We start from the raw sequence: 19,821 nt of genomic DNA on the forward strand, positions 1-19,821 counted from the left end.
TATATCACACAGAACTCCAATGTATCAGACAGGCTGCAGACAGTAATAAGAGTGGACAGCTGGGAGCTTTGGCTGAGACTGAACAACTCCTGAACCTTATCAGGGTCAGGCAGAGAATTGCTTGGATATACATATATATGTAAACACATATAAAATGTATTAAAAATCAGTAAAATACATAATTTATTAATATTTCTCTTTAAACCAAAACATACACAGCCAGAAAACCTGAGTGATTTTATTTCTCACACAAAACCAAGAGAAGGATTTTGTCTAAGTGGTTTAATGGTAACACTACAATTTTCATACTACATACAAAATTTATCCTAGATAGTTTTACATACTTTGATTAATTAACAGTTTGTATTAGAGATGCCTTAAGTTTTAGCTTCCATATTTTCCAGATTCTGTACTGCACTATTATATAACTCCGAACTTCATACAAAGTGTTAGCAAGTTCTCTTCACAGTTTCATTAGACAAAACAATCCTTTTTCCAGCCTGAGAACCAGGGACACTGTTGCAGCTTCAGGCCCAAAAAGTATAAACAACAGTGAACCGAGGAGAGCAATCTGAGAGGATGGGACTTCATAACCTGAAGCTGTAATTGACAATTAACCCCAGTATGTAAATGAACCAAAATTTAGAAAAGTGTGAAAATGTGTGACCTGTCATCCATCTTGGGTGGAGCCACATCCAGGCTCCAAGGTACTGCCCAAGGTGTATCCTTTGAAGGCCTTTTTCTAAATACCTACTTGATTCCTTTTACACTGTCTAGCCTCTGTTTTAGGTAGCCTCTTAAGGCATCATCAGCATTGCATAGGTAAAACTATGTAAGACAGATCATGGCAGATAGTACATAATAGGTACGTCCACGTCTTTCTCCTTGATGTCCAGTATTTCAATCCTACTGCTGAAGAGAAGCAATAAATGCTGCATCTAGCATTAATGATGAGCTGGTGAATACATGAAAAGCAATGATAAACTACAAGCAAGTGTCACAAAGAAAAAAAGAAACAAGACCTTATCTAGTAATACGAAATGTTAAGATTAAATTCAGCCAGAAAAACAGTAGTTGACTACTATGTACGGAGTCCTTAAATAGCATCCAAAATTCTCTGTAGCTGGTGTTTATGGCTTAAATATATACAAAAGTTCTCCCTCCTTTTTTTACAAAACACTTTCTGGTTTATTTTATAGCATTAAGAATCATCGTCTCTTGCAGTATCCTTAAACAGCATCCAAAATTCTCTATAGCTGGTGTTTATGGCTTAAATATATACAAAAGTTTTCCCTCCTTTTTTTACTAAACACTTTCTGGTTTTTTGTATAGCATTAAGAATCATCATCTCTTGCAGTATCACATACCATTTGGTAAACATAACAACTGAATCTCCTATTAGGCTTCTGTTCTATATGTAATACGAGGTCTTTGTCAAAGTAAACTTCATGACTGTAAGTCTGAAATGAGAAAAAAAGAAGTTCAGATGATTGCAGTCTCTATTTCCACAACTTGCTAATATTTGTATCATTTTCCACAAGGAACAAAAAATATTTAACAGTGGTGAACTCCATGATCAGGCAGAAATTTTGTGTGGATACACAGAGATTACTCTTCAAAGATAAAGGACAGAATTTTATAACTTTGAGAGGTTTCTCACATCCCTATTTTAGGAATAAGTTCAGAGCATCTGATTTAAGATCACAAGTTGATTATGCAGTCAATGATAAAAGAGGTGTAATAGTGCTGAAAATTTCAGACCATCTAGGTTGGATGTCCACCTAAACGTGGACTGTATGAACAGCCCATTCCATCTTCCCAAATATATATATACAGTGAGGTGTACGCTTCATTTTATGCATGAGTACTTCAAAAACAGCCCATTCTATCTTCCCAAATATATATACAGTGAGGTGTACGCTTCATTTCATGCATGAGTACTTCAAGTTGAACTAGGGAGACTCTTTACAAGTTGAAAAGTTAGTCTGACATAACTAGCCATGGAGTATTTAAGTTGATAAATACTTCAGAAATAGATTAAAGACAACCTGTTCACCAACCAAAAATCCCCTAACAAAACAACCAACAACAAAAAAACCAATTATTTCAAACAATTGAGATTTTCAGGTAAATGAACTACTGTCTGATGGAGTACTTAGAATATTAGAGTTGTAATTATTATTTTATGCAAATCTTATCCCTTTCCAACATTACTTATATATCTGCTTGAAATCTGAACAGAAGTGGTATGTGAATGAGTATGGGGACAGTGGGAACAAAAGACAAGAATTTTCCTCACCACATCCCAGGACTCCTTTAATGGAATACTCTTAAGTAGAATCCCATGTTCATTGCAATGAAAGTCAAGGTGAGCTCTTCCATCAGCTCCTATCTGAGTAACTGCCACAGTGGACAATAAATCCAATTCATCTTCATAGTCCACAATTTTGAAAGTCTTAGAAAAAAACAAAACCTCAAGTTTACAAATCAAACACAAACTCACATTCCCCTCTATGTAAATTGCATAGCTATTTTTTCTTCATGTGAAAGCAGTATTGGGCAAACTCTAGTTCTTAAGTCTTCTCATCCGAAAGAAAACTTTGGGAGCCCAGTACCCAACAGGCATTTTTCCCAACATGAGTTGTCAGGGTATTTTAGCAAAATTCCTTAAGCAGGAGAAAATGAAATGATGTTCTGAAAAATCCTAATGTGCAAGTACATGTATTTTATATGTAGCATATAAGAAAGAGAAAATAAGTACTTCTAAAGTGGCCAAAGAAGTATATTTAGGTTCTTGAAGCAGAGATGCTAATAGATAGTGTAGCTTTAACCATCATTGGTTTTGAGGAAATGGGTAGAGTAATTCCAAGAGTATCTGTATGTTCTGTTCAGACCTCTCTCTTGCTCCACAGATTATGGGTCAGTGAAGAACTGACACCAAAATTAAAAGATTGTGAATGCCTTTAATTGCATTTATCTCACTGTGACATACTCAAAATTCAAGCCAGTCCTTTTCTTCCATAATGTAAAAACATTTACTGGAATCACAAGTGAAGTGTAACAGCAGGAAAAAAATAGTGTGCAATTACTTTTATTATGGTTAAAAGAAAAAGTGAATAGAAATAAACTGCAGACCCTTAAGGGTTATACTGGACTGTGCTGTACTTTTACCATAGTAAAATCTATTTCCTCAGAATGAAGAATAGGAGTGACTGCCAGAAACTGATGAATTTTACTTGTTGTGCTTATGTCAATTACAGATCCAGCTCTAGATAGAGAGCCAAAAAATATTTTTCATAACCTTTTAAGACTCAAGTGGTATTTTCAATCTCAAGAAATAGTTACTTAAAGGAAAAGTGTTAAATACCTTATCCTACAATCCAATCAAAGTAACTGGGAGAGAAAAATAAAGTTTAGAAATACTATAAAGAAGACAAGAGGAAAAACAGAGGGAAAGAAAATTTTTCTTTCATTTAATAAAATGCCTTATAAGAAATGTTAGAAGTAGATATTTAAATGAAGAAAAGAGTAACGGTTTGTCACATTAACATATCTTTTCTGTGCCATTGAAGTCACATGGAATTATGATATTGTGGGGGGGATAAGATCAGTTCTTGAAAGAAAAAAAAATTACAAAGCTCAAATGTTGACCAAGGAGAAAAGATAATAAACAGTATGTGAAGCGATTGGAAGAAGACAAAGAGAAGAAGAATAAAGAATTCAAGGATATACACAGCAATGGTTACACCCACTGCACCCGAAACAAGAAGGGCTTCTGGCTAGCTAAATACTAAAGCAATGCATGAAGTGCTCTCACTACATCAGTTACCTCTTGTTCAGGGTCATCATCCAGCAAGGCAAAACGCTTTTTCACCACTCGACCAGAAGCTGTTACAGTAACATTGTTGTTCACCTTTGGAGAAACATAAAAAAAGTGTCTCTAGACTTCGGAGCAATGTTGTTTCTATGAATTTGACAATGTATCTGTTCCACAGATTTTGCTTTCTGACCTTGTTTTACTCATCAGTGACCAACAGCCCTGTTTTCTTTATGATTTCATGAACTTGGTGACTTTACCTGAGATATTATTGCTGTTTACTCATATTCAGAGGTGTCCCACAGAGGTGGCAAAGGTTCTCAGCTACCATAATTTTTTGAACAGAAGTGACTAGAACCAAGATGCTGGAATGAGAATTAAGACTGCTAAATCACCACTGATTTTTTTCACTGAACTTTTACTTCCAGAAGATGGGAGAAGTAGCATCTTAAATCACCACGGCTGCTTCCACTGGACTTCATTAACACCAGAAATATTTAAAAATTGGTTATCAGTGTCTTAATAGAAGTCAAAAGGAATAAGCACAGCATAGGCAGAATTAGAACTCATATTTCTTTCTTCTTACTGTAACAGAAGTTACCTACACAACTCTCAAAAAGCAATAAGGCAAGTTATTAGATGAAGATGGCTTTTAGTTTTTGAATTCAATACAAGTTTTGTTCTGGAGTTTGTGTAGATTTTTAATACAGAAACCCTTTTTCCCACAAAAGCTTAAAAAATAGCATCACAGATTTGCACGTTTTACAGTATTCAAACTATAAAAACTTGCTTTTAGGTAAGACATAACCTTGTCTGCTGAATCAAAATGACAGCTCCTGGCACTACCTAGAATTTTTTTCACGTGTGCTCTTTAACCTTTTTGACATTAGATTGTCTTTGTGACTCTATATCACAGAAGACTTCATGAAATAACTGAGGTGATTAAAGAGCTCAGTTCTACCACTAGTTTGAATTCATCCTCTCACACTTGGTTCTACCTTTCTGCACTTCTGGTCCACTGATGACTCAGTCCTGTTCTGCTCGAATTCAGCAAAACAAGCAAGCAGAAAGTACTCACCTTTTCTGCCAGGTTATTGTGTTAGAGCACTGATTTGGCTCACCAAGGGTTAGACGAATGCCAAACTTGGCACAAGAGAATGCCAGGTGTGCATGGCCGGGAAAAGGAATGGACTTTTGAAAGCAATGTAGTGTCTTTGTTGTCTTAGGAAGACTCATCCCTAAGTTATGCGAGACTTGAAACATTTCTAGCATTTGTATGATCAACTTACCTGAGCACCAGAGATGCACACAATTATCACTTGGTGGCACCTTCATTTGAAGGAAATCCTTTAAGTATGTTTTATACCCATGACACATGGTTACACTGCACACCTTAAAGAACACTGAAAACTAAAGAAAAGACTGAAGGTTTCAGAAATCTGTTCTGAAAGTGTTACTGTTTTCAAAATTATTTTCACACTGCTTGAAGTCCAATGAAGACAGAGCTTGTCTTTCAATAAACCTTGGATAAATCCCATAAAAGACAGTGATTACTCAAATATGCAAACCCCCTGTTTACAGCTCAAAATCACACATTGTGATCTCAGACACTAAACTCACACAGTTTTCTCTGTTGGCTACAATCGTAAAATCTTCTGCAATCTCCATTTGATCTGCATGATTTTTAACTTCCTTAAGCTTTAAGACTCTACAAAACAAACAAATTACAAAGTAAGTAATGTATTATAATCTGCTTACTAAAAAATTTCTATATAATTTTTTTAATCAAGTACACTAAAACATTGTAAATAAATAAAATGGAAATTAGTTATTTTTGTAATTTATGTTTACCAATAGAATTTTGATACAGTGGTCCTTGAGTATTTCTCATACCAAAACCTAAACTGTGGGCTCTAGTGCTCACATTTGTCACACAGAAATCTGCAGATGTTTCTAGAAGAATGTTTGATTCTGACAAATTAATAGATTTTATAGTTTCTATAGTCTGATGAGTGTTTGGGCTGGCAATTCGTCAGACTACTAAATTTATGCAATTATGCAACTTCTCTAATGAATAAAGATTTGAATAAAAAAGGCTCATACTTTATCAAGTTTGGTCCCACGTGGATTATTCTACCTGACATATCTGGATGGAAATATATCCAGTCAGGTTCAAGTGAACAGCATTTCATATCCTGTATGCCATTTTTTGCCTGAAGAAGAAAAGAAAAGCTTAGAATATTAGTATTTTGAAAGTCTCACAGATCTAATTAAAGAGAAAATACTGAGCTCCTCACTATATAACCCTGGAGATTTTTAAGTATTGCTCCTAAACATGACCAGAAAGGATGGCAATGGAACAATAATAAAACCAACAACAATGTTAATAAAAAACCTCAGTTCTAATTCTTCAGATATTCAGTGAAGTAGTTTTGAGATTTTTAATATGCAATTAGCAATAACCTTGTACCTTAGCTATATATTGTCCTGCCCTGAAACTAAGCAGAATGAATATTTAACCTACACTCTGTGCAAACACTTCAACAGTTCCAGCTATTTGAGTATCCAGGAGATGGCATGTGAAAAGACATGAGATAAACATTAGCACAGAATTTGACTTGAGCTTCAAACCTCAGCCTTAGCCTCTTTAGTGCAAATTATCTGTGGAGCATGTAAGCCTGGAATACCTTGTGATTTTAGCAATCAGATTCAAGGCAGTCAAAATCTCAGGATTTGGGCAGTGGCTTTCTGTTATTAAACTTAACTGACATGGATCATTCAAATTGCCAAAAACGTGAATCCACATAGGAAAAAACAGATGAGAAAGGATTCTGCAAGCCCATTTGAATCAAAATTGATCTTCAGCTACAATTGTGGAACATCAGTTTTGAGAATAAGGAGGGAAAATAACTGATCAGGCAAGAAAAAAGATAAGGACGTTTACAGATGAGACTTATTTAGTCAAGAAACTCTTAACAGGCACAGAAGTTGTTTGAAATACAGAATGATCTTCAGGTCAATTCCACATTCAAAATAAAAGCTGAGATGGAGAGCTCACAAAAAATAGTATTCATATGATGAATAGTACATAAACAAAAATAATTAGGAGCAGATTAAACGAACTAATAAAACCTTTATAGGGACAGAAGAGAATTAAACTGAGCAATCAAATCTTTCTCTTCTGGTCCACCTTCTCTTTCAGGGAGAGAAAGAAGGTACAAGTCAAAGATAAACTACAAACATTAAGGACATTTATTCTGCAATATAATAAAATTTAAAATAATTCTGTAGTAAGCATTTAATAGGCTGACTAATCAGAAGTGCATTAGGATGTTACCACGCAAGGAAACAGGCAATGAGACTTAACTTCTAAGTCATGAATACAGTGCTGTGTAGCTCTGACTGCACTACTATTGTATTGGAATGCAGGAAATAGGAGAAGCAGTACTGATTCAGAAGAAAGTATTCTACACATGACTCCATGGGACAGCTAATTTGATACTGGGCTGAGGCCTGTGAAAGCACTACACTGGTAAACAAAGGTATTGTAACCTACTCAGAATACGAGATGAAGACAAACATAATACACATTAACTTCAGAGAAGCTGCTTTATGAATGTATTACCAAAGCATTGTCTTTCAGAGAACAAATATGGAAGACTCCTTTATGTTTTTTCTTGTTTGGTGTGATGATATAATGCCAAGGGTAACCTCCAATTTGAAATGCATTCTCCAGAGAAGAAGCCTCAAATAGCAAAGGTGGGGTATCTGCAAATATTTGGTAATGTTAACACCATTAGTAGCAGAACAGTCATAATTCCATTGATCCTTACAATTCTAAATTCCAATAAAGCTACTAATTCTTCAGAACTTTTGAAGATTGGTGGAAACACATTGGCTATTAACTGTTTTCTAGTGCCAGCTATGCTACCTCACCCAGCATCCAGGTGCACATCTGCAGTTCCCTCTTCTTCCCTCCCTCCCTCCCTTCAGAAGGAGGGTTACTGCCTTCTCACATCTTGTTGCTGAATACTCTTCTAGTACCTTTGACTTACAAGCAAAGACACAGCAAATAATTAAAATTATTCCAGCTCATCTGATTGAGAAATGTTGCACACGTAACAGATCTAAGACCATATCAAGATAGTCACTATTCTCTTGAGAAAACCAGTGATAAATAACTGGAAACAGCAAACAGCAACCTCAAATAACAGAATTAAATGCAGGAAGATAGAATATTCAGATTCTGCTCTCTTCTTTTGTGTAATACAACAAAATAGTGTGTACCACAATGGATGCAATCTGTAGCTGAGTCCATAAAAATCAATCAAAATATAGAATTTTTTGCTATTAATAGCAAAAGGTATCTAGTTTTCCATTCAATTCAGTTGGGGTAAATTACTGAGATGTACTTGGCCATTAGTACAAGTCTTCCTTTTACTAAATGAGAGGCATTTTTAATGAAATGAACTTTACAACTTCTGCCAACTAGCTAAATTAAAGCAATTTCTACAGCTGCTATAACTGAATCAATTTTAGACTGAAGATCAGGTCTTTCTAACAGTACAGAGAAAAGCTGGAGAAAAAAACTGACAAAACGTGGAGAAAATCTGCAATTACAAGAGGAATTTAAACAGGCAGAATATAAAAACCCAAACCCAAATAGTGCAAGGAAAACAAGGTTCTTATCCGGACTTTGAGTCCCAAAGGTCTTATCCAAATTTTGACTTGTTCTTTTCCTGCTTTGTCTAGATAATTATCCTAATGCCAATGATGCTGTCACATGACATCACATATTATGTTTATGGAGTGCTTCTCTCCTCTTCCTTTGTCCATGTTTCCATCAATTCAGCCATTTAGATTGAATGGAATTAGTTCACTGCCAATGGAAATGAAGTCTTTCCTAAGCTGGAAAGTGGCTGTGTCCCATTTGCTTTTTGGAATGACACATAGGAAATGGGAAATTCTGTGCAAGAGATAATAAACTATATGTTATAAAAAACTCATGCATCTGCTGGAAATGTAGACAATGTTGAAGATGGAAGCACAAGCAAAGGACCTACTGATACTAAAATTCGTCAGATCATGAAAAATTAGATAAGCAAGTTTGTGACATTTTACCCAAACAACCTTTAAAATAAAGCTTATATATCAAGGTCCCTCAAAAATTCTGGTAGATAGACTAAATTATACAGTTAAATGTATCTCAGTAGTATATCAATACTGAGTACCAGAGGCTGCTTATAAAATAAGCAGCCTCTCCTATTATGGTTTCCACCTAAACCACTGTGATAATTTGATTCTGCTGCCTCAACTCCACCATTCCCACTTGTATGTCACTTGCTCTTGTTGCTAAACATCTCCTGTTTTATTGTTTGCAAGTCCTTTCCCAAGTCTTGCCAGTTTCAATCTCCAGTTGAGCTTCTTTGTTTACTTGCTTTAAACTCTGCAAACATATCTAGACAAAGCTGTTCCTCGCAGCACTAACAAGTGTTCTACATGCAAATAAAACCAAAGAAATAACAACAAGAAAAGGTTTCTACAAAGTATCCTTCTTGCTTTTTTCCCCTGAAATTACTGTATCAGCTAACAATAAATCAAACTACCATTTTAAGTTCTGGGCCATTCAGAAAAAATCACACACTGTGACCAAAATCAATTCCTCAGCAGCAGTTCAGAGCTGTAGCATAGTACCTCTTAGCCTGTAAGTTTTTATCTCTGTACACTCCCTTTTGGGTACCTCACATCATAAAAACAGTACTGTAATAATGCCCATCCCTTCAGGCAATTTCTGTAGGGAGGCTAGGACTTAAGTAAGAAAGAAGACTACACACAGTTAAATTACAGTAAATACAAGCTGCACTCTGAAACTGCTGAGATCTTGCTCACTGAAGCATTTGCCCATCTCATTCTTGAAAGAAAACAACTCCAAAACCGCAGGAATGTGACTACTTGCAAAAAGCAAGCGTGAAAACTGTACGTCATGGGTTCGAAACTTTCTAACCACAAATTCCTGAATATGATTAAAGATCAAAAAGGTTTTCCTCCAGTACACTGGTTTTAAATCTCAAAACTAAAAACTACAATGATCTATAAGCCATGAGATCAAATCTTCCTATTAAAGTTCCCCACAGCAGGTTTTCCACTAGTCCCTAACATTAATTGGTGGTTTCAAAGATTGAGATGAAGACCAACAATGGGGGAAGATTTCCCTTTGCAAAAACTGAGACATCAAATATAGCAATCTATTTTGATAAAATATTGAATTATAACCTCACTATATAAGTCTGTACCTTATCTTTTATCTTTATCACTAATTTTTATATATATAAATCTGGATTGATTTGTCTCATTATCTGACACTGAAAAAAAAAATAAGACATTTTTTATGTGGACAATCACCTGAAAAAAACCATTTAATACAGGTATATAAATCTGGATTGATTTGTCTCTTATTATCGGACACTGAAAAAAAAAGACATTTTTTATGTGGACAATCACCTGAAAAAAACAATTTAATACAGAAACATTCAAAAATAAATAAATAAATGCATTCTTTGATATTTGTGAAACCAACCTTCACATTTTTTTAGATGGCTCAAGTGTAGGCTTGTGAGAATGTATTTTTAAAGTAAGAAAATAAATTTCAAAAGAAGTCTCAGGCTTTGGTCATTCATTAAGATTCTTAGCACCAAATTCTAATCTCAAGTGCATGAACAGAAGCCACTATTTACTTTTAGAGAAAGAAGTCATTACATAATGCAGAACATTTATAAGTTAATGATTTGAGGCATTAGAATTGTTTTCAATAATGTTTTATTCTCTCAGGAATTCATTTTACTGAAATCAGCACATTTCTGACAACTTAGACTATCAAAATTCAAATCAGACAAATTGTATTCAGTCTCCTTGAATTTCCTCTGCAAGTTAATGTTCTCACATCTTTTGCTTACATACCATATTCTGTTTCTGGCTGCTAATAACAGATATCCTAGTCCTTCCTCTTTCTCAAGAGCAATTGCATCTCAGAAATAAAGAAAGGGGTTTCCATTTCATGCATTGATTATAAAGTTTTTCAGATAGCTTAGTTGCTCTAACAGTTTTCTTGGTGTGCTCCTATATAATTATTACTGTAATTAGAAGTAAAGCAAAGCACATTTTACTATAATGTAAATCCAGAAATACAGCTACAGCACAATATGAGCACAGTAATTTTAATATTCTTAGTGTGAAATAAGCCACAATCAATCCAAAAAAGCCACAGTCAAGCCAATACAAAGATCATAATTACCTGTTATTTTAATGTTACATGGAAGACCAAATGGATACTTTCCTACAACTCCCACCTGACCATTCCAGTTGAATTCTTGTCCCAAATGAAATGGTTGTTCCATGAACTAAAATAATACAGAACAATTTAGCTTTAGAGATGCATATTTACTTGCTGTTTAGTTTTATTCTCTATTACTACTGCATTCTTTATCTTGTTGGGTACTGCTTGAGGTCTTATTTTTGAATTATTGTTGGATTTTTGATTGGAAGGACATAAACTCACATGTCTAACTGCAGTTCTGTTTGAGATCAAACTTCCCCATGCCCACCAGTCTCTGGCCTTAACACCCATCTGTAACTACAGACTAGGTGTGTAGAGAGAAGCACATCTGGGGTAACATTTATGTAACTCCCCAGAAGTGCCTGTCTATCCCTGTATCTCATGTTTTGCCACCTGTAACTGTTGCAAGTAATTTTTCCGATAGTGTGTCCATTTTTATCTTCTGACTGTAAATAGATCTAGGTAGGAACCTACATAGCCCATGTACTTAAGTACAGTACTTGAATATTTATGACTTGTTACCCAAAAATAGCATGGACTCTATGAAAACTCTTTATTTCATTACCTGTTCCAAAATGGCCTTGAAGTTATAGAGTCTGACCAGACCCATGCTATACATTACAATCAGGATTCCATTAGAAACAGCAACATCTGTCACACTATTACCAAAAATCTGGAATAAAATGAAGTAAAAAATTGTATTAGAGAAGAAATAATTGAGAGAAAACACAAAAACTGACATTATGTCCTTGATTTTGCAATCACTTTTTTTTTTCATTCTGACCAAACTCTATGATCAGTATTTAAGTTCAAGTTTTCTGTAACTCATCTGTTCTGCTGAGTTTTTTAATCCATTGCACTGCAGTAACACCTGAGGTTACATTAGTCATATTCTGCAAGCAGATCCATACTCTAATCAATTCTCAGTATATCTTCATATCATGCTACCCAGTTATTATCATACATGAATAGATTATATTATTCAGCATCCCACGTTAGCAAAACTAGCAACTCAATCTAAAAGTCCTGATTTCAGATCTTCTGTTCTTTCTTCACCCTCAGTGTAAAATACTAGTCTAATCACAACTCTATGACTGCATACAGCTGTACTAAAACAACATTATCCAGCTGTCACAGAGTAAAAGGTTCTCTGTGAATCCAAATTAGACATATACATGAGAAGTTGACTTATCTTTTTTAATAATTATGCACTATTCATTTGTGCCACTGCTTAACACATCACTGAGCTAACCCCACAAACTAATTCTTAATATTTAATTAATACCAACATGTGAAGTTGATAGGGGGTTTTTTTAATAGATATGCTTGAAAATGTAGTTTTCTTTAATCTGACTCACTATGTGAAAAAGCAATTAACCAGTTAAAACAGGCTTAAAACCAATAAAAACTAAAGAAACCCACACCTACATCTTAACACTACTAGCGATTTTGTGATCTACTTGGTTCTGAAAGACAAATTCACTCCTGAGACTTTGCCTTTTATTTAGTTTTATGGCTCTTTCTCAATACATTTGCTAGCTTAGGTCTCAGTGTACTTCAGACACAAACTCTAATAATCTTCCAACCCTGAAGTCTCATCCTTGAGACCTCAGCCACTCTGAACTCACAATGTGCTGTGGTATAACATCTCAGTAAAGCAGATGCATGAGGTGCATTCTGCAGCCTTAGGCAGTAACACTAACCCCAAATCCAATCCAGCAGTTACATTCCACTGATTTGTGTCAGGTCTGGCACTGCTTGCATCTCCTGTTGGGTGTATGCTCACATCCCAAATGCTGCCCTGTCCATCACAGTTTTAACAATTTCTCTGATGAGTACTCAGTACAGACTCAGCTGAAGAACTCCTTCACATGTTTGCCTACTATGACCATGATGAATCTGACATGCCATTCCTAACCAGATTGAAAACACCTTTAATACTGGTAACGTTTTTTCCAGTCCTAAATACTAATTTTGAACAGAACAATACACAGTACCCCCAAGCTTTCATGGGCCCAGATTAAAAAGTTTAAACCCCTGCCTTTACTTGCCAGGCCCAGTTTCAATTACAGCCTCAACCCAACCTAGCACCAGCTAAAACTCCAGCTTACAACTCTGGACCCTAAAAGACACAGCACCTACATAGACAGTTTCCATGTTTGTATTGTTTCATGTGTAAGTTGTATCCAGAGCCTTCTTGACTTAAAATAGAACAATAAAAATTACAATCTGGCTCAAAGTTTCTTCCCAAGTATATACACTTACTTATAGGTCAGAAACTGAACTCAGGTTGCTTGTTCTTGGCTGATAAAGCAAAATATATTTGCTTTTGTCATTCAGTAACAGTGATAATAAAAGTGTGAAACATTTTTAATTGCATATAGAATTCATAGACTATTATCAGGACTGGGTCAGAGGTACATCTGTGTTTAAGGAGGTGAAAAGAAGTGTACAAACACTTTAGGGTTCCCTAATTCTTATGATTGCTCTAAGAAAAGGCTTAAATCCTGCTGCATGTCAAAGAGTAACCCAGTAAGAGAATTCATTTGTATCTTCTCTTCTGGTCCTTAGAATTAAGACTATTTGCTCCAACGCCCCTATCAGACAGAAGAACACTTTGTCTGATACTCAGTCTGCTGCTAATTAATGTTTCAATTGCTTTTACAAGCTTCTTTACTTTTGAAATAAGTGTCTGAACTACAGCTGTCATAGAACTACATTACAGATTCCATATTATTAGAGAAATTAACTTACCTTTTTGTTTATTTCCAGCATTCCAATGAATGAAAGGGGCAAAACTTGGAATACAGCAAGATAAAACAATACAGTCTGTTGGATTCCTGCCTGGGAAGGAACAATACCAAACATAGTTATTAAAGGTAGGACATCTTTATCTTCTTCCATAGTAACCAAGTATAATGTCCCCATCTTTGTGCTTGTAGATTTTTTTTTTTAATCAATATTGCAAAAGTGAGTTTTTCAACACACTTACCTGCCGTGCTGCTGCAGGGAGCTTATTCTGAGCAGACTTTACAATCATTACCTCTTGAGGAGTATCCCAGCTCAGATACCTGTTTGCAACAAGAAAGGCCTGTCTTAACCACTTAAAAACCATTTATTAATATACTAATTCACATAAAATATAATCAACTATAACTAAGCAGATATCTGTGCCCAGAGAAACTTCAGTATTTGATTTGGAAGAGGTGCTGTTTACAATAATGCAGAAATCCATGGAATCAGGAATGACTTATTTCATACAGGATTGTGAGAAAAATTTGGAAAGTGTGAATATTCACTATCTTAATTGTTCTCCTTCCTTTCATAATCACCACTTTCCTATCATTCAGCATAAAGAAAATATTATTTTCTGAAAACCAAAAAAATAGCAGTTTACCAGAAGCAGTAACTGCCCTGCTTTAAAAGAGAAATATGGCTACCTTATGGAGAAGAACCTTGGCAAATTAAAAACAACATATAATTTGTATGTTTGATCAGGTTTGTTTTTCAGCTCTTAAAGTCCTCTCCTGGTATGCCATTGCAATACTAAATGCTGTAAAGTTGTCAGAGAAAAGCAAATAGTAGGCTAGGTTTTGTGGAACTTGATACCAAACTTGACACTGTAATACTAAAGTAGATGAAATTCCTCTACAAGTAAGAGCATGCAGGAACAGCACTCCAGGGAATGTTCTAGATTAACAAGCCTGTTGTCAGCCATAGGGCAGTACTAAAATAACACGATTCCCCTTCTCCTCTATAGTACTAGTCACTGTTAATTATATTAAGCTCTCCTTCTCCACTATACTACTACTGATTGTAAATGATATAAAGCCTAGTTGTTGTTTAATACCTGAAGAATTTGCAACAGGAACCAGCAAGATACACTTTTTCCAGTACTTCTCCACTATCAGCAGAGAGACGTAGAAGCCAGTTCTGCACTGTCAAGACTATCAGGGAAGCTTTATAATCAGATGGACTCGGTAGCATTTCCCCCTACATTAAAAAAAAGGCTATTAGAGAAATGCTTTTATCAGGAGGATACAAAACATTTTGACACAGAAGAACACAAAAGTAAATACACACTCCTCAAAAACTGAAGGAGGAAAGCTGCCTGCTAATCAGATCAGTATCTCTAAGCTCATGTCCATGCCAAAACCTATGACATAAATAATCTGCTGTCACACTTTTTGCAAGACAGTTACCTATTTTAGAAAAGGCACCCTTTAAAAAATCTTTGCCTTACAAAAATTAACAGCTTATTGATCTAATTGATACCAGTCTTGAAGAGAAAATTGTTTAAGTATTTCAGAAAACATTCAGTGATAACTCAATAGTAACTGCTGCAAATGATACTTACACTGCTTTAGTTTTAGGTACCTCAAGGATAGGGCTAGTATTTCTAAGCTCTGTGGACACTGGGTGAAGGAGAAAAATTATGCAATTATCAGGTAGAAACAGTAGAAGAGTTTTTGGGCAGAGTCACTTCAATGGGCCTCCAGTATATCTGCTTTTTGTTTTTTTTAATGTCAACAGATCTGAAGAAAACTAAAATTCCCAGCTACTGTCCTTGCATTTAAAAAATAAATAAAAATGTAAGTAGAATTTATTTTGTAAGGAATTAAGAATTAGTTGCATAAGAATGAAAGCACTGGTTTTAAAATCTTCCATGAAAGCTTATGAAAAAAGCATTTGAATCACTATTGAGAAATTCAGAGAAGTATACCTCTAAATGTTCAGTTAATGTAAATAGGGCACATGTTGCAAACCTTTAATGACCTCACTCCAAAAACATTGAGAAAATAGTTTGCAAAGAAAAAGCACTCCATGCTAAGTGTTTCATCAAAATATATTATTTTAGTATTTTGCACAAAAATGTTCTAGTAAAAAGTGATCTTACCAGTGGGCATTCCAATAATAAAGCATCTTCTATTTTTTCAGACTTGGCACACTTTGACTTTTGATAAATTAGTCTTGGCTGTTGTGCAATGCTAAAGAAAAATGATTGCTAATCATTAGTCTGTTTAATAGACCACTTTCTATCAACAAGCCACTTCATACAGTTTTATAAATCCTGCTTTCTCCTTAGGCAGGTCAGAAATCTAAACATTTTTACTTGGCAAACATACCTCAAATTGCTCTCAAAAGAAGGCCTAATAAACAATACTTAATATAATGTAATATTTAAAAGATAATCTTCTCTAAATCTTTTTGTCTGGTTGCTTTTTTTTAGTTTCAGGTTTACTTTTAGTTTTGGGTTGTTTTATTTTAAGTAACAAACAATAGTAACGTTCTTGCTCTAGTGATATACATTAAGAAGAAAGCGTATTTCAAAAACTAATGGTCATCCTGGAACCCTCCCCTCAGGTTCTTCCAATGCTGCCTTGTATAACAAAGTTGTGGCATCATGTTCAGATATTTAAAAAAACCCTCTACTAATTACAATTTATGCCACTTGGGTTTTGCCTTTTTTCCTTTTATATATTCTTCGGCATTCTTCACACAGATATTTGTAACTCTGTCACCTATTTTATTAGTAGCTAGTGTTCCCACTACTTTTCCATGGTCGTTCCCTAGGCAGAAAGACAAAACAAATTCCAGAGCTCCAAGCCCTGGGAGGCACAAGGCCCCAGTGCTATCTTGGTTCTGCCTGGGCACCAAGACTGAGAAGAACTCTTCGAGATACATTTTCATGGACAAAGTACAGCTAGTGCTAAAGGGGGGTTTCCAGAGAAGGGGCTTGACCTGGAAGGTGGAATTACATTACCACTTGTCCTCCTAAATGGGGCTTTTTATCAATTATGCTAATTTCCTAAAACATGTAAATGTGTACTCATCCCTGTAAGGGTGGCCTTCCTTCTGTGGACATCTTTCCATAACTGCCTCTGAAGGCCTTCATTGAAGATCCCCTTTTATATTCCCTCCTTACTAAAAGTATCTTGAGTTTCACTTCCAGGTTGGGAAAAAGGCAACAAAATAAAATCTTTGTCTGTGCACAATTTTGCCCTTTGGGAGAGAATGAGACAAATCAAAACCTGAAAGATGTTAGACAGGTTAACCCAGTACTGAAAACATTCAGATAATGTAGGAATAAAAGCAGACTGAGATCTCAGCTGTGGATGACAGACTAACTTAATTGACTCTTAAGTGGTTTACCCTGACAGACTAGTCTGTATTTTATGTATATGATACTATCTCAAAACTACTCTGTCCCCAACTTGCTCAGCAATGCCGTTCTCCAAGTCCACACTACTTCCCTCACAGTAGGGACAGGCAAGGACAAGGGCTGGTGCACAGAGATTTCCTGTCCTCTACCCTACCCTGTGCTGCCTCCTAACCTGTGTCTCTGCAACTGATCAGGGAACAGGAGAATATATTAGATCACAGAACTGATCTACAAAATACATTTGCAAAAATTAGCACACACTGCAGGCTGTACTTTTACATGAGGAATAATTTACTTATTTTATACAGAATTCACATAGCACCAAGCTTGCTACATAGGCTGATTCTGTGACACGCTCTTTAGCACAGTGCTAGTTGCCAGAACTACAAAGAACTACTGTTCATTTGGCTTTTTAGTGCAAGACTAGAAAATTGGGTTAATCTTCCATTCCTGCTCTGAAAGCTGAGGTTATACTGCACCTGAAAGATCAGGCTTTCTTTTACCAAAGCAGGTGTCACATTAAGATAAAACAGCATCTAAATATAATTCAAAGATTGTAAACCAAAGATTTATCGACCTGCTTATATTTTGCTCCCAAGTAAACTCCATTTAATTCACAGCAGCTATTTGTATGAGTAAAATTAGCAATATAATACAGAATCAGTCTCAAATCTGTAAGTCAGTACCTCATAATTGTAAATTTATTACCTGGTAATACAGCACTGGTAATTGTCCATGTAAATTCTTCCTCTTTCATATGCAATAGGAGAAGCAGAATGAGTTGTCCAAACATTCTTGAATTTAGTACTTTCCTGAAACACAATAGTTTTAACAGTGATGGCTGTAATAAACTTTGCTTCTGAAAATATTTTCTTTGGCTCCTGCAACTTAATAACATACATTAATTAAAACTTTACTGCTGAATACATGAGAAATTTTCATTTATAAAAAACAAGTAAGATTCTAACAGACCTTTTATATGAAAATTTTGTCTCTTTTAAAGACCAAATTAAAATTTTGTAATTAGCTATTATGGACAGCAGGGGTAAAGAATATTTTGTCATCAACTTGCCTGTACTAAAACTGGCAACTAAACTTCCATAGAGAATTTTGAAATCAAGGAATAAACTCCCCAGAGTATAAATATGCAGAGAATTCTTTTATATGTAATTAATTTGATTTATTGAACACTTAATTCCATTCTGCTAGTGGTGTTTGGTGTGAAAGACAGAAAAATGTATTTACCATTATTTGCAGTAAGCACCTGAAACGTTAAAGAAATAAACTGCTCACATTAAAGTTTCTTGCATGCATTTGAGATATCAAGAGCTCTACACCATTAACAAAGGTTCCAGTCTTAGAAAAAAAGAAGTGTAATTCAGACATACTTATTTTTATTTCAGTAAACATTGCATGCCTATTGATCTAGTTACATAAGCAGACACTTCAGTTGACTTCCAATAAATGTGTTTTCAACATGATTGCCAATTCACTTCCACATTCTTTTCTAATGTATTTCTATCAACTACTGTATGGAAGTAGTAATTGTTTTGACTGAAAAAAAAAATCAGTTTGTAATTGGTTTAATTCCTATTTTTTCTGTAACATCAGTTTCACTGAGAACTGGGGTTACGTTTACCGGAAAATCTCTGCCAATTATCTTATTATGCAAACTCGTTTCAAATTCAACATGAAGCACTAAGAATTTACGATTAGTATTAAATATGAAGCCATCTTAGGCAAATAGGTGATATAAAGTCTCACAAAAGCGAATTTCTAACACAATTAGATACACAAGTATCTAACACTTGTATAGATACACAAGTAACTGCCTTCACAGGTTCTGCCCAGCACAATCCTCTGTACATTTCCAGGTCTGAGCCTTGTAAAATAAATGTAACCATTACTCTCTTCATCAAAACTGCACCCTATTTCTCCCCAGACTTGTTCTCCAGCGTTACCGGGAGCCCCTCGAACACCTGGGCTCAGGACCGGCGCTCAGTCACTCGGCTGAAAGCCCGAACGCGCGGGGCTGCAGCCAGCGCCGCAAGGCCGCCTATTACCTGACACATGATCCTCCTGAGGAGTCCCAGGTTCTTCCTGTGGGCGACACCAGCATCCCTGGCATAGAAGCCGTGGGCCCTGCGGGTGAGGAGGCGGCACACGTTGTGCATCCCGCACGCCCGGAGGGCGGCCCTGCCCCCGCCGGCAGCCGCCTGCGGGCATATTCTCGGCCCGCGGGGCGGGATCGCCTTTCTCCCCCGCTCCAGGCTCGCTCTCGGCAGGGCTGCAGCCTCGCAGGCCCAGGCCCGCGCCGGGTTTCTCTCAAACCCCCGCCCTTGCCCGGGGAGAGGTGAAGCGAAGCGGGAGAAGGCCCGAAAGGCCCGCTGCTCCCTGACTCGCGAGCGAGTCCAACCGAGGCCTTGCTACGGAGCCCCGCGCTTCCCCGGCCGCCGCAGCTCCGGTTTCCGCAGACGCCAGGCGGGGACAGCCCTGCGCCGCCTCGCC

The 19,821-nt window shown here is 36.2% G+C and overlaps 1 protein-coding gene across 1 annotated transcript; it reads right to left on the bottom strand.

Annotated features, from left to right (window-relative positions):
* Nucleotides 1-155: 155 nt before the first annotated feature.
* Nucleotides 156-19,815, bottom strand: DCAF17 (DDB1 and CUL4 associated factor 17). The gene is made up of 14 exons (XM_039711057.1): nt 19,377-19,815; nt 18,022-18,125; nt 16,048-16,138; nt 15,001-15,143; nt 14,143-14,221; nt 13,905-13,994; nt 11,716-11,823; nt 11,109-11,214; nt 7,443-7,585; nt 5,921-6,030; nt 5,438-5,525; nt 3,830-3,913; nt 2,300-2,455; nt 156-1,460 (listed from the first exon to the last, which is right to left on the bottom strand). Exons 1-14 carry the CDS (start codon nt 19,485-19,487, stop codon nt 1,335-1,337), a joined length of 1,539 nt encoding a protein of 512 aa, XP_039566991.1. The 5' UTR covers nt 19,488-19,815; the 3' UTR covers nt 156-1,334.
* Between the last annotated feature and the right edge of the window lie 6 nt (nt 19,816-19,821).

This window comes from Passer montanus, unplaced genomic scaffold, assembly GCF_014805655.1.
Source record: "Passer montanus isolate IOZ18808 unplaced genomic scaffold, ASM1480565v1 scaffold1, whole genome shotgun sequence".
NCBI lineage: Eukaryota > Metazoa > Chordata > Aves > Passeriformes > Passeridae > Passer > Passer montanus.

Bases quoted from the DNA above. Each gene is read 5' to 3' on its own strand.
- DCAF17 (XM_039711057.1), bottom strand. From the start codon at position 19,487: ATGCACAACGTGTGCCGCCTCCTCACCCGCAGGGCCCACGGCTTCTAT. The intron at 11,215-11,715 runs GTAATGAAATAA...GTATTATTTTAG, and splicing joins TCAAGGCCATTTTGGAACAG to TTCATGGAACAACCATTTCA. The intron at 2,456-3,829 runs GTAACTGATGTA...TTTTTTTCTAAG, and splicing joins ATGATGACCCTGAACAAGAG to ACTTTCAAAATTGTGGACTA.